Genomic DNA, 15,294 nt, shown 5'->3' with positions numbered 1-15,294 from the left:
TATTAGCTCCAGGCTCTCTTTGTCTGATAGGGGTGTTAATTTAGCCTTGCTTACTGAACTCTGAACTCTGTAATACTCAGTTACACCCTGAACAAAATAAGCTCATAAAGTTCTGGTCTCTGACCTTATGTTTTCCTGTAAATGCATAAAAAATATAGGGCCTTGACTTAGGTGGTTTTATTCTGCTCCCACCTGGTATGTCATTTATCTTCAATATTTACTTATTAATAAAACAGATTAGTATGCCACATTTATAGACTGTGTGTTAAAGAAAGGTCAGATGTATTATTCCAACATACCACAGCCTCTATAGGGTTAAGTAACACCAGGGTTTAAACATTACAGTCTCTCTTTTTTTAAGTCTTTTTATATTAAGTGTTCTCAAAAATGATTGCATTAAGGTTAATAAGGAAAGCTAGTGTGCTAGCATCAAGAAAAGGAGAAAGAAATACTTTCATCCACACTTGTAGCATGAGGTTAAAATAGATATTGGAGTTAACCTGTTGTCAGAGCAGACGGTTACTCAAAAGGTTTGTTTAAGTTTGACTTTAAATGATATGTGCTCATTGCTGACTTAATTCTTTAAATTAAAATATTAGTTTACTGCTTTAACATCCCTGCTAATGTGAAAGGTTTTCAGAAAAATACGCTTACATAACCTTGTATTTCTTGTAGAACAGTTTTCCCTGTTTTCTAAGCTTTTACATAGTTTCAAGATGGCGCCGCAGATGGTCGCCTCGGCGTGTTGGTGCGCATTGTTTTGTTTTGTTTTTTGCTTTAAAACGGTCTTCTGTGATGGTAAACCCGGAGCTCTCTCACCAGAGAAGAACTCATGAACATCAGGGCTACTACACCAGAGGAGTTATTTCCCACTTTTCTACCTACTGCTCTGGAATTTTTGGACATTCTGGTTAAAGGTGCGCTCACCTTTGTTCATGCGGTGAAACGCCGGAAGAGAGGGAAACGGGCTGGGGTGCTGGTACATCTTCGCCAGCGTGGACTACGAACACCGTTACCTGGAATATTTCTCTCTAACGTGCGCTCACTTCCCAACAAAATTGAGGAACTACAACTGTTGTTGGGGAAAAACAGGGACTTTTATTCATCGGCAGTTTTGTGCTTCACGGAGACGTGGCTCTGTGGATTAATACCGGACTCTGCGCTGCAGCTGGCAGGATTCCAGCTCTACAGAGCGGACAGAGACACGGAACTCTCCGGCAAAACGAAAGGTGGAGGAATCTGTTTTTACCTCAACAGTGGTTGGTGCAACGACGTGACAGTGATTCAGCAGCACTGTTCTCCAGACCTGGAATCCTTCATCATAAACTGTAAGCCTTTCTATTCCCCCCGTGAGTTCGCTTCGTTCATCCTGGTCGGTGTTTACATCCCGCCGCAAGCTAACGTGCAGGTCGCACAGCGCATGCTCGCCGACCAGATACTGAGTGTGGAGCGGACCAACCCGGACTCCTTAGTAATCGTCGTTGGCGACTTTAACAAAGGTAATCTGACCCACGAACTCCCCAAATATAGACAGTTTATAAAATGTCCGATCAGAGAGGACAACATTCTGGATCACTGTTACAGCACCATCAGAGACGCTTATCACGCCGTCCCACGTGCTGCACTGGGCCAATCCGACCACATCATGGTCCACCTGATTCCTGCATACAGGCAGAAACTAAAGCTCTGCAAACCTGTTGTGAGGACGACAAGGAAGTGGAGCAGTGAGGCTGTGGAGAATCTCCAGGCGTGTTTAGGCTGTACAGACTGGGATGTGTTCAGGACTACTACCAACAGTCTGGACGAGTACACAGAGGCTGTGACTTCCTACATCAGCTTCTGTGAGGACAGCTGTGTACCATCATGCACCAGGGTGAGTTACAACAACGACAAACCCTGGTTCACAGCTAAACTCAGAAGGTTAAGACTGGATAAGGAAGAGGCCTTCAGGAGTGGGGATAAAGACATATACAGAGAGGCTAAGTACAAGTTTGGCAAGGCAGTGAAAGAGGCCAAACGACTGTACTCTGAGAAGCTCCAAAACCAGTTCTCAGCCAACGACTCTGCGTCTGTCTGGAAAGGGCTCAAGCAAATCACCAACTACAAGCCGAAAGCCCCCCACTCCATCAACAACCGACGCCTCGCCAACGACCTGAACGAGTTCTACTGCCGCTTTGAAAGACAAAGGGACAGTCCTGCAACCATCCCCCACGACGCCCCCCAACAGCTGCAGCCACAATCCACCACCCCCACCTCCCCAACCTCAAGAGGGGCCTTGGCACCTCCAACCCCCACCCTGAAGTTCCCCCCCACCAGCCCCCTACCCACGCCGAGGACGGCTCTTTCCATCCAGGAGAGGGACGTCAACAAACTCTTCAGGAGACAGAACCCCCGGAAAGCTGCTGGTCCGGATTCTGTCTCACCAGCCAGCCTGAAGCACTGTGCTGATCAGCTGTCTCCAGTCTTCACAGACATTTTTAACACCTCACTGGAGACATGTCATGTGCCAGCCTGCTTCAAGTCCTCCACCATCGTCCCTGTTCCCAAGAAGCCAAGGACCACAGGGCTTAATGACTTCAGACCCGTCGCCCTGACCTCTGTGGTGATGAAGTCCTTTGAGCGCCTTGTGCTCTCACACCTAAAAGACATCACCAACCCCCTTCTGGACCCCCTGCAGTTTGCCTACAGAACCAACAGGTCTGTAGATGATGCAATCAACCTAGCCCTTCACTTCCTTCTCCGGCACCTGGACTCCACAGGAACCTACGCCAGGATCCTGTTTGTGGATTTCAGCTATGCCTTCAACACCATCGTCCCAGTTCTGCTACAGGAGAAGCTCTCCCAGCTGAGTGTGCCCGACTCCACCTGCAGGTGGATCACTGACTTCCTGTCTGACAGGAAGCAGCGCGTGAGGCTGGGGAAGCACGTCTCTGACTCCCTGACCATCAGTACCGGTTCCCCCCAAGGCTGTGTTCTCTCTCCTCTGCTCTTCTCCCTGTACACCAACAGCTGCACCTCCAGTCACCAGTCTGTCAAGCTTCTGAAGTTTGCGGACGACACCACCCTGATCGGACTCATCTCTGATGGTGACGAGTCCGCGTACAGATGAGAGGTGGACCATCTGTTGGACTGGTGCAGCCAGAACAACCTTGAGCTCAACGCTCTAAAGACAGTGGAGATGGTTGTGGACGTCAGGCAGAACCCAGCCCCACCTGCCCCCATCACCCTCTGTGACTCCACAATTGACACTGTGGAATCTTTCCGCTTCCTGGGAACCATCATCTCCCAGGATCTCAAGTGGGAGCCAAACATCAGCTCCCTCATCAAGAAAGCCCAGCAGAGGATGTTCTTCCTGCGGCAGCTGAAGAAATTCAACCTGCCAAAGACTATGATGGTGCACTTCTACACAGCCATCATTGAGTCCATCCTCACCTCCTCCATCACCATCTGGTACGCCGCTGCTACAGCCAAGGATAAGGGCAGGCTGCAGCGTGTCATTCGGTCTGCTGAGAAGGTGATTGGCTGCAGTCTACTGTCGCTCCAGGAACTGTACACCTCCAGGACCCTGAAGGGGCAGGGAAGATTCTGACTCTTTGAGACTCTCCCCCCTGGCAGGAGGCTGCGGTCCATCCGGACCAAAACCTCACGCCACAAGAACAGTTTTTTCCCATCTGCCACCAGCCTGGTTAACAAAGCCTGGAAACCACCCTGACACTCTCCCTTATTCCCTAATTCTGATTCTGATTCTGATTCTTTTACAGTTTATTGCATGTATCTTATGCTCTCATTTAGACAGTCTACAGTGCATTCAAGGTTGATTAATTATCAAGAGTTTTGGTTCAAAAAATGCTAGGACAGAAGTCAGTGCTTTACTAAACTCAACAGCGCATGCTGGAAACCTTGGGGTCGTGTTGGACTCATACCTAAATTTTAACAATTACAAAGGCTTTTTTCTTTAATTATATTACTATCATGGTACAAAATAAACATTGACAGAATAAAGGTTTTCCTGTTAAGACAGGATTCAGAAAAATCTTTGCAGGGTTAATTATTTCACTGGCTTGTTTTTTGGTAAAATATACATGTTAAAATTCTACTATTGGTCTATAAAGCACTTAATGGTCTTGGACCGAAATGCATTTCTGAGTTGCTTGTCAGGTATGAACCATGTAGATCCTTCAGGTCATCAGAGACCTTCTCACCTAGTTTTCCTAGGACTGGAACTAAACAAGGTGTGGCAACATTTAGTTTCTATTTTTCTCTGCTCTACATCAAACTCTCTGGAAATGGGCATAAATTGTTGCATCCTTTTCAATCACAACTGAGAACATTTTTGTTTAGTGTAGCTTTTAATCATAGAGTCTCTCTAATGAACTGTTTGCCTGATTTTTTACGAGTTTGATTTTCTACAAAGCAGTTTGGATTGCTTTGTGTATGAATGGGTTAATATAAATAAAGTTGCCTTGTTTTGGCTTGCTTATAAGAGTTATAAATGTCATCAGAAAATTGTCAATTGTCCTTTCCAATTAATCAAGGGCATGTTTGAGCATAACCCCCTCTGCTTTGGGGGAATTGTGAATGGATCTAAGTTGGATGAGTGGATTTCACCGACTACGCCAAAACAAATTCCTTGTATGTCCAAAAACGTACTTGGCAATAAAGCTTTTCTGATTCTGATTCTGATTCAGGTAGACACAGAGCCAGGCCAGATGTAGCTTCTAGGAAGAGAAAAGAGAGAGCAAAGTTAAAAGCTGAAATAACAGCAAATAATGCAAAATTGGAGAGTAGCGTGAGAATGTAGCGTGAACACGAATTATGAAATGCAAAAATAAGCATGCCAAATTGAAATTCAGTTAAAAAAAGATTAACAAAAACTGCCAGATTGTTTTCACTTTTTTCCATTTACAAAAATGGAACTGTAATATTTGTAAATGTAAAATGTTTTAAAAACTTTCAGTTGCATGGATTAACATGTAAACAAATTATATTAGTTTAAGCAGTCATTCTGTGTAAGAGCTACAAATCCTTTAAATGAATGTTTCACACAGTTTACAGCAAATTCTCACTTTAACTTCACCCCGGGTGAAGATCGAGCTGTGTTTCCGGAGTATAATTTATAAAGTTGTCTAAAGGGGTGTAGAGATTGTATCTAGATCGTCTTTAATTGTAGGAGCTGCTTTTGCTAATATTACTCTGTTATCTTGATGTGAGCCACATTTTATTTGTCATGAAGCTTAAAAATTCCATCTGTTTTTCATTGCACAAATCACATGTTCTCAGGTTGTTTTAAATTCAAATGCTAAAAATAAAACCAAGGATTAAGATCTTTGGATCCATCAAATTAGAACAATAACTTAAAGACCTAGGGTTCATTTACATTTAATGTATCAATGAGCTTCCTTTTTGCTGCTCAGCCAGCTGAATGTTAGATTCACATCTGGCATTAAAGCCTACACCCCTCCCCCATTAGCTTTCCTCATTCCCTCCACTGTACTTTATCCTTTAGGCCAAGAGAAAATGCCTAATACTTAATAAGGGATACAAAAAGCTGGAAAGAATGTTTGGAAATTGTGAAGGAGACAGGGAAGAGGGACTAGTGTGGCTCACTGTTGTAGGATGCTGGATCTGCAACTGAAAGAGGCATGATGAGGATGTACAGTAATGAGGAAGAGAGAGAAAAACTGTTATTTCCCGAGGCACTGTTGTCTCCTCTTCACTATCCTGGCTCAGTTTTTATTTTTCTATATTTTGCCTCAAAACTTCTTCTACAAGTCATGCATGTGCAGTATGGGAAGCTCAGGAAACAATTACTGCCATGCTGGGTGTACACCTGGACTGGCCCATGTGCTTACACTAAGAAAATGTACTATCTAACATCTAATTATATATGCATGTGTGCACACACTCACGCTCTGTTTGTCTCTTTCAGTGGTTATTGTTTGTGAACTGATGCTCTCTTCTTTTCTCCACTCTTCTAAATCTTGAATCAAACTCTTAATTAAATCTATATGATTTTCTTCTAATTATTAACAACTCTTTTTTTTCTGTCTTTCTTTCTCTTTCTTTCTGTTTCACTTCCCGTGTTTCATTCCCTAAACCATATTTTCTCCTTTCATCCTGTCCTTTTGCCTTTCCCTTACCTGCATTTCTTAAACTTTTCCACTTCTCAACCCCTCCGTCCTGCCGCTATAGAAGTATCGATACCAAGAAGAGGAAGGAGCTTCACCAGGTGCTCCAAGACTCCACCATCACACCTGCCATCAGCATCCAATGGGAATAGCTGGAGAAATAACCGATGGAGGAACCCTGGGGAGGGGTGGAGGAACCCTGGGGAGGGATGGAGGGACTCTTGGAAGGGATGGAGGGACTTTAGGAAGAAATGGAGGAACACTGGGGAGGCAGGAAGGGACAATAGGCAGGGACAGAGGGACTTGGAGGCGAGATGGAGGGGGCATCGGAAGTATGGAGCGAGAAAGGGAACGGTCCCTGGGGAGGGATGGATCCCATGGTTACCACGGTGACCTGCGTGGAGCGGAGCTGGTTCAGGTGGCAGAACGCCAGCTTTCTCAAATCCAGCATGTTCACGGATACGTCACTCATACACACATCGCACCTGCTCAGGTAACTTGGTGTGGCTTTCTGTGTGGCTTTAGTCCATCTTTTGGTTGTAGAAGATGGATTGATGTTGTTTTTTATTTGCTGCTCAACCCCAAACATATCACTGATCGTTGTGGTCACTTTATTTATGCATCATATTTTTGGCCAATTCTTTTCTGCTGAAGGCTTTTCTTTGTCCATGTGGATAGTTGCAAACTTTCAACTTGAGCTGCTTTCCAAGAATAGTTTTGCAAGGTATAGCTATCATGAGTGTTGACCAAGACAGAAGTGATCAAGTTACTTTCAAATGAGATCATGCACTTTTGTTTCTACTCTATTGTTTCTATGTCAGCGTCCTCTTAGTCAAGTTTAAGAGTTTGGGGTGTTTAGCAAACACCTTCAAATACCTTTTGTGCCAGTGCTGAACTCAGTGATGATTATAGAGAGGGTACAATTGACATACAATGGACTTTGTGGACTGTGGAAGGAGGCTGGAGTACCCAGAGAGAACCCACGCATGTAAGGAGAAGATGTAAATTCCATGCTGAAAGACCCTGGCTTTCAGGCAGCAACTGCCCCACTTTGCTTGATCCATTTATTTTGCAGAGCAAAATTAACATTCCAATGAGAAGATAGACAACCCCACATTTCCCTGAGATTTACAAGGAAAAAGTATTCATACCCCTTGACATTTTTCTCATTTTGTCACATAAGAGCCACAATTTTTAATTGTATTCGATTTGGGATTTTATATCATACGCAAACACAAGGTAGTGCATAATTGTAAAGTAGAATTAAAATTATACATTGTTTTTTTTTACCTATAAAAACCTGAAAAGCACATTTTTATTGATCCCCATTAACCAGTAGGTTGTAAAACCACATTTTACTTTAATTACAGCTGTATTTTTACATCTCTATGAGCTTTGCACATTTAATGACTACAATTTTTGTCTAAATTTTAAAGTCTTGCCAAAGTTTTCTAACTTGATTTAGGTCTGGACTTCATTTTAACACATGGATAAGCTTTAATTTAACCCATTTCAGTGTTGGCTCTCGATGTATTTTTAGTTTTTGTACTGCAAGAACATGAATCTCCACCCCAGTCTCAAGTCTTTTGCAGTCTTAGGGTTTCTTCCAGCTTCCCAGTCCCTGCTGAAGAAAAGTATACCCACACTACATGCTCCCACCACCATATTTAACCATGGGCATGGTATGTTCATTGTGAGGTACTGTGTTAATTTTTTTTCACACGCAGTGTTTTGTTTGAAGGCCCATGGGCTCAGTTTGGTCTAATCTGACCACCTTCTTCCACATCTTAGCTGTGTTCTCTGTATGGACTGCTTCAAATGCAAATAGGACTTCTTATAGCATCCTTTCAAAAATAAGAGTTTTGTAGTGTGCACAAATAATAGTTGTCCATTAAACTGAAACTTCCTCATGAGCTGTGGATATCTGTAGCTCCGCCAAAGTTACCATGGGCTCTCCAACTCCGTCTCTGAGTAATACTCTCACTGCCCGTCTGTCAGTTTAGATAACTGTTGTGTTCGATTTCATTGTATGAATACATTCTATGCACCATCAGTTTTACAGATTGTTTTTGTAAACGATTTAAAAAACATGTATCCATGTATCCAATGATGCACTACTGTATGTTGGTCTATCACATTAGATCCCCACAAAATGCATTGAAGCTTGTGGCTGTAATGTGACAAAATGTGTAAAGGTTTAAGGGCTATGAATACTTTTGCAAGGCATTGCTTGGGTGTATGTAAACTTGTTGTACTTCAAACTACAAATTCATGTTGTTTAAAACATAATTAGTGCTTTCAGCTGCTTGCTTTAAACCTGTAGCTGTTCAATTAAGTTAAACATAGTGGACAAATTCCTGGAGTCAAGGGTATCTAAATTCACATTCAGGCACAGACGTTGTCCTTCTACCAGGAGAATACCTCTACAGAACTAGGTGTTGAGACTGAGTCCTGCCCTATTTTTTGATATGAAATCCTTGTCTTTTCTGCACAGTCTGCATCTGTCTTGCGTTCATCCTATGTGTTTCACTAACTTTGTCTTCTTAAATATTCTTTATTTTGGTTGATTTGAATGCATGTGCATCAGAATTAGTGCTTGTATCATTGTACTGGCATGCCTAAGACTGCACACACCCATATTCAGCTAGACATGCACACTCTTTCATATTAACATCATTTTGCATGTTTTGCATGAAACGTATTTAGATTTTACTTGTACATAGTTGCTACAGCAACTGGTTATTTAACAACTGGCAAATTGAAATAAACAACCATTAGCAGGAACAAATCACTTCCTGTCATGCAGTTGTAAACCTGGTAATAATAAGGCCATTAATGTCTGGGTTATTATATTTTTCAAATCTTTTCATTTTCTTTGTCTTCCTCCTTTCTTTGATTTTGGTTTCAGTTCCATCATATCATGTTGCTCTCCCTCCTCATTTTGAGTTCTGGCATGTGTGGTGTATTTTATTAAATCTGCCCCTATGTTAGTAGCAGCATGTCTGTATCTGAATATTGGGATACCTTTCGTAGCTGAATGATGGCTCACTGCTGACAGTCATAGCCGAGCAGTGCGTGTGTGTGTGTGTGTGTGTGTGTATGTGTATGTGTGTGTGTGTGTGTGTGTGTTTGTGGTGTTTCAGCTCCAGGTGGTTAAATGCTGTCAGGTATTTGTCTTTGCACTGACTAAGATGTCAGTAAACACCAGTTAATAGGTTAACTCCCTGGAAAACTTTGGACAAAGATGAGGAGGTTCATTGTATTGTTCTGTTGCAGGAAAAGTTGTTGTGCAGCTCCACCTTGTGACTAGATACCACTCACTCCAAAATCACAACAAAACTGTTTATTGTGCTCTATGTTTACCCAATATTGGCGAGGTCTTAGGGTTATTGCTTTTGAAGTTTAGCTGGGGAGATATCTGGGATAATTTGACCTTTACCACACAGCAGCATCATTATCACCATTAGCATCAATGCTTTCAGCAGGCTGCTGTATTCTAGCAGCTTATCACCTGTCTGTCTGCATAAAATCTGCAAGAAGAGCTCCTCCATATGCGGTCAGCATGTGTGTTTGCTGCCGGGATATTGGGTTTATTTTGAGAACTTCTTCCCAGATGGTGTGTGTTTATTTGAATGTGTGTGACCACAGGTGCTGGTTCTGGCTTCCTTTTGTATGGCAGATGGACCAGCCATCTTGTTCTCTCCGTGTAAATGTTCCTTTCTCTCTGTCTTTACTTTCAATCATTTATGCCCATAATCATGCACTGCATAACCTCATTTCCAAACTGCAAACAGGGCCATGTGAAAAATCTGTGATGTGCGAAAATCTTATATACTTAGTTTATTAATGAGGAAAAAATTAAACGCTAGGTGCCGTAAAGTTTGTTTTTGTTAGGAGAGTGTTCTGAGTTTGAATGTACAGATTCAATGATACATTTTAACACTATGTTAAATTTGACAGAAATTCACAGGGTCTAATTTTTTATGTTCTTTTGTCTAGGACATTGTCGCATACTTACACTCAGCCTTTAGCAGAACTTATCATGACTGAACAATTTACAGTATATATTATTTTGTGTCTTAATGTTAAGAAAGGATATGCTTATTTTTAGGACTAAAATATTGCATGTTGTGATACAAAGTCAGTCCTGGTCATACGTTTATGTGCACTTATCATCATCAATTTTTGTGAATTTTCTTTAATCCAGACAGGCTCACACTGATATTTGGTTAAATCTCTTAGCAAGTTGCTAAGATAACAAAGCTTCTGGCTTAATTATGGCTACAATTTTGACCACTCTTCTTACCAGAATTTTGTAGGTTGTCTTCCATCTTCTTTATTCCATCCAAGTTGTGCAAGACAAAAGAATAGACTAAAATAGAATAGAATAGAATCAGTAGCACAAAATAGGAAGTAAAATCTGTATACAGTTGTCCCCAAAACAGATAGCACAAAATGATACAGCTATAAATAAATAAGAAATATAAAACCTACAATATACAGGTCCTTCTCAAAATATTAGCATATTGTGATAAAGTTCATTATTTTCCATAATGTCATGATGAAAATTTAACATTCATATATTTTAGATTCATTGCACACTAACTGAAATATTTCAGGTCTTTTATTGTCTTAATACAGATGATTTTGGCATACAGCTCATGAAAACCCAAAATTCCTATCTCACAAAATTAGCATATTTCATCCGACCAATAAAAGAAAAGTGTTTTTAATACAACAAACGTCAACCTTAAAATAATCATGTACAGTTATGCACTCAATACTTGGTCGGGAATCCTTTTGCAGAAATGACTGCTTCAATGCGGCGTGACATGGAGGCAATCAGCCTGTGGCACTGCTGAGGTCTTATGGAGGCCTAGGATGCTTCGATAGCGGCCTTTAGCTCATCCAGAGATGAACCAGGCTGGGAGTTTTAAAGGCCTGAGGAATCTTTTGCAGGTGTTTAGAGTTAACTTGTTGATTCAGATGATTAGGTTCATAGCTCGTTTAGAGACCCTTTTAATGATATGCTAATTTTGTGAGATAGGAATTTTGGGTTTTCATGAGCTGTATGCCAAAATCATCTGTATTAAGACAATAAAAGACCTGAAATATTTCAGTTAGTGTGCAATGAATCTAAAATATATGAATGTTAAATTTTCATCATGACATTATGGAAAATAATTAACTTTATCACAATATGCTAATTTTTTGAGAAGGACCTGTATTTCTTTTCACTGTTGACAGTCAGTCTTTCTCTCCTCTGGCCATAAAACCTTCCTTGAGAAGGCATTTTGATTATCCACGTGGGCAACTGCAACTTTCAGCTGAATGTGTTGAATTTAGGGCAGACACTCTTTTTTTCCTCTCAGTTCAAGGTAACATAAAACTGCCTTCACTGTGGTTATTCATCTGGCTGTTTCTAGCCAATTGTCTTTCATCTGAGTGTGACAGTTTGGATAAGATAAGCTTTGAATAATTTGGATCAAACAACTGGGTGTTCCAACTAACAAAAATGATCCATAACACAAATAAAAGTAAGTTTTGGAATATATTTATAAAGCTGAAATAGGCTTCAAGGATTGCCTTCCCAAAGCCCCCAATATCGAGCACCAAAAAAACTTGTGGGCTATGCTGAAAGTCCTTAACTAAAAACCAACAAGTTTAAATGAACTTTACTAACTCTGCCAAGAAGTCATTACATTTTCACCCAGAACAATAACAGAATTTTGTTGAGCGACGGAAAAAGTTTGTGGTTAAGTTGGAACTTGCTCCTGGATATCTAACCAAAGTTCAGTGGGGGTGTATGTGTATATCTGATTCTGTGTATATGTTATGAATAAATTGTGGAGAGCTCAAATGTAGAGACTGAGTGAGGTGAAACTGAGTATTTCTATAATAAGATAGAGAATTTTACAAATAGTCTTGCACAGGGAGGGTAGTTCATCGAGCACAGATGAAGAATCGTGCAGCGAAACGGATATGGCATTGGAGCAACAGGCAACATGAAGTCAATGGCAGACTCCAGGAGACTACAATATACTGAGGCATAGGAGGAACCTGACAAGCAAACCCGAAGAGCTAATCAGATTAAATGTGGAGCAGCTGATGCTCCTAAGCAGCTGAAGGAGGGAGACTAATTAATCTGAGCACAGCCAAAGTACAGACACCCAAGAAAATATCTAACATATGACCCAGTGTAGATTGTAGAGATCCCATAACCCTAAATCCAATTTAAAATTGTCCACCAAATTGTTGCATTGAAAAATCATTGAAGTTGTACGTTGTATATTTATTCTCTTCAAAGGTGCCATTTAAAAGCGCTAAATAAATACAAAACTCATATACATGATAAGTGTATGTAAACTCCCGACTGAAACTGTTTGCAAATTATCAGGTACCACTTGTGTAGTGGTAATAAAACCCTCCTATATGTACCTGCAGTTTTTAAGTTGAGCTTTGTCTGTACATCGTAGGTAGAATCACCTGAGGTACCATTTGATGATGAGGTATGGCCTCACCCAGAAGGTGAGCGGCTGAATGAAGTTCCAGCCCCGCCTTTCTCCTCCCTGTATTCACAAAGCCACTCCTACTATCAGGTAATCTTTGCTTTATGGCCATTGCATGTCTTCATGGCCTCAAGCGTTACGCATGTGGTAGCTGATTCACATTAAATGAGCATGCAATTCCATTTTCTAAGGAAGTAAAATAGAATCAGTCATTTTTTAGGCATTGAATTTATAACGCTGAATTTTTATCCTGTGCAAAAATTCAAATCCAGAAATGCCCCTGCAAAAATTCAAAAGAATGATATTTGCCTGAACAAAATCAAATGCGAAAATTCGCCTGCAAATATGTTGACCTTGCACTGATATGGCCTTTTATTAAATTTTCACAAATCAAATAAAGTTTTTACAAATCCCAAACTGGGTTTTAAACATTTTGCTATTAGTGTAGAATAATCTAGTCCAAGTTTGAAGAGTCTAAATACTGTAATTTTTGAGTTGGAGCAGATTAAAGATGCTCAAGGTAATGAAAAATAAGGTGGAATTGCCCTTTAACTGTTTCCCGGATCAAACAGAATCAGAAGAATCGGACTGCAATCAGAGGCCAACTTAAACCTCGTCACTTCATTTTGGGTTAAATGAAAAGTCATGGCAGATGCGTGGGGAGTCGTGTGATCAAATGAGCATAAATTGATTGGCTAAAAGCGGCTCAACTCTTCTTCTTTTTCTTGGATTTTTTTTGGCAGGTGGCATCCAAGTTAAGATGCATTATCAGCCGTTTGACTTGATCTAGTGCTGATTGCTTTAGCTTGAGTCACCAGAAGGTCAACGCATTTGCAGGCAAATTCCTGCAGTTGAAATTTTGCTCAGGATAAAAATTCTGCGTTATAAATTCAATGTCTAAAAAATGTCTGATTCTAATCAGACTATTTAACCTCCATAATTTTCAGCATACAGTAATTATTAATTTCTTTATGTATTTGTTGGACTACTTAAAATATGTTCCCAAATTGTGTTGTTTGAATCTTGTTGCACTGTTTGACATTGCACCATTACACCACACAGAAAGTGTTAAAATTTCCCAATATTACTAGGGCATTTCTCCTCCGTGCATTTGGAGTCCAAGTGCCAGAGGGCCAACTGGCAGATGGCAAAAGAAATTAGACATGAGGAAAAGATGACTCCAGGAGTGTTTATATTTTTAGAGGAAGGAGACACAACTAGAGGGGAGGCAGCAGGGCATAATATGAGTGGGATCCTCACTGCTTCATTTTAATTAGAGGGAGAATATCTAGTGTACCCACAACTCTTTTTTTATATTATGTTTACAATATGACAAAAACACATTTATCACTGATAGGATCACGTTGTTGGCATTTAAAAGTGGTACATGTGCCCCTTACTACCCCCTACTTCATTGTACTTCTGTCTATATAATTTAAGTTCAAGGTGCTTCAACAATATATTTGTTCTGAAAAACACTATTTCAGTGATCCAGTAACTGAACACAGAGTGCATGCGAGTGTTGTGTTTGTGGCAATATTGATGTGGTGAAGCTGTTATTTATTTTTTGTAATAGATATTTTTGTGTTATGAATAATTAAAGAAGGAATTTATTTCTGTTTAAATTCCATTATAACCGCATACTTAAAAGCTTTAAAATAGTACAGGTACTATAATTTCCTTCAGTGTAAGTAAATTTTTTGTAGTGTCTGTGAGTGTAGATAACATTCACTGACACTGAATGTGAAGAGAATTTCCTCACTTTACTTGCAGTTATATTTTTTAAACTGCGGGAGGCAGCAGATGACTAAATAAAATATGTGGACTAAATTAATTCACAAAACCAAACAGGTTTAATAGTATAACCTACTTACTGAAGCTCAGTTGTGGAAGTATTTACACTTGTTATCCTTGTTGAAAATCTGCATTTGTATCCAGCTCCCTATACTCTGAATACCTAACTTGTACAGAGAATCATCCTGTGTATCATTTACAACTCTAACTCCAATGAAGTCGGGACGTTGTTTAAAAACGTAAACAAAATATCATGATTTGCAAATCCTGTTCAGCCTATATGAACAATTAAAAACACTACAAGACAAGATATTTAATGTTCAAACTGATAAACATTATTGTTTTATTACAAATATTCCCTTAATTTGGAATTTGATGCTTGCAACACGTTCCAAAAAAGCCAGGGCAGGAGTATGTTTACCAATGTGTTACATGACATCACCTTTCCTTTTAACAACATTTATTAAGCGTTTGGGAACTGAGGACACTAATTGTCGAAGCTTTGTAGATGGAATTCTTGTAGGTGTAAATCTTGCTTGATTTACAACTTCAGATGCTCAACAGTCCGGGGTCTCCGTTGTCATCCATGGTTTCCAAAAGCAATCTGAAATGTGGACTCGTAAGACCACAGCAGACTTTTCCTCTTTGTGTCAGTCCATCTCAGATGAGCTTGGGCCCAGAGAAGCCTGCGGCGCTACTGGGTGTTGTTGTTACATGGCCTTCACTTTGCATGATAGAGTTTTAACTTGCACTCGTAGATGTAGTGACAAACTGTGTTAACTGACAATGGTTTTCTGAAATGTTCCTGAGCCCACGTGGTTATATCCGTCAGAGAATGATGTCGGTTTTTAATGCAGGGCCAC

The 15,294-nt window shown here is 40.4% G+C and overlaps 1 protein-coding gene across 5 annotated transcripts in view; it reads left to right on the top strand.

Moving 5' to 3' along the window:
- The window catches only part of LOC124873635 (discs large homolog 1-like protein), a 170,944-nt gene that overhangs the window by 48,420 nt on the left and 107,230 nt on the right, over positions 1–15,294 (top strand). For 2 of the 5 annotated variants that reach the window (XM_047374403.1, XM_047374402.1), the window contains exons 2-3: positions 6,193–6,621; positions 12,605–12,727. The exons of 1 other annotated variant lie outside the window; for it this stretch is intronic. In XM_047374403.1, coding sequence (XP_047230359.1) covers positions 6,193–6,621; positions 12,605–12,727 — 552 coding nt within the window. The remainder of the gene's footprint in view (positions 1–6,192; positions 6,622–12,604; positions 12,728–15,294) is intronic. 2 more of the 5 variants (XM_047374398.1, XM_047374404.1) reach the window with 2 other exon arrangements.

This window comes from Girardinichthys multiradiatus, chromosome 9, assembly GCF_021462225.1.
Source record: "Girardinichthys multiradiatus isolate DD_20200921_A chromosome 9, DD_fGirMul_XY1, whole genome shotgun sequence".
NCBI lineage: Eukaryota > Metazoa > Chordata > Actinopteri > Cyprinodontiformes > Goodeidae > Girardinichthys > Girardinichthys multiradiatus.
This window is presented reverse-complemented; position numbering and strand designations above follow the sequence as displayed.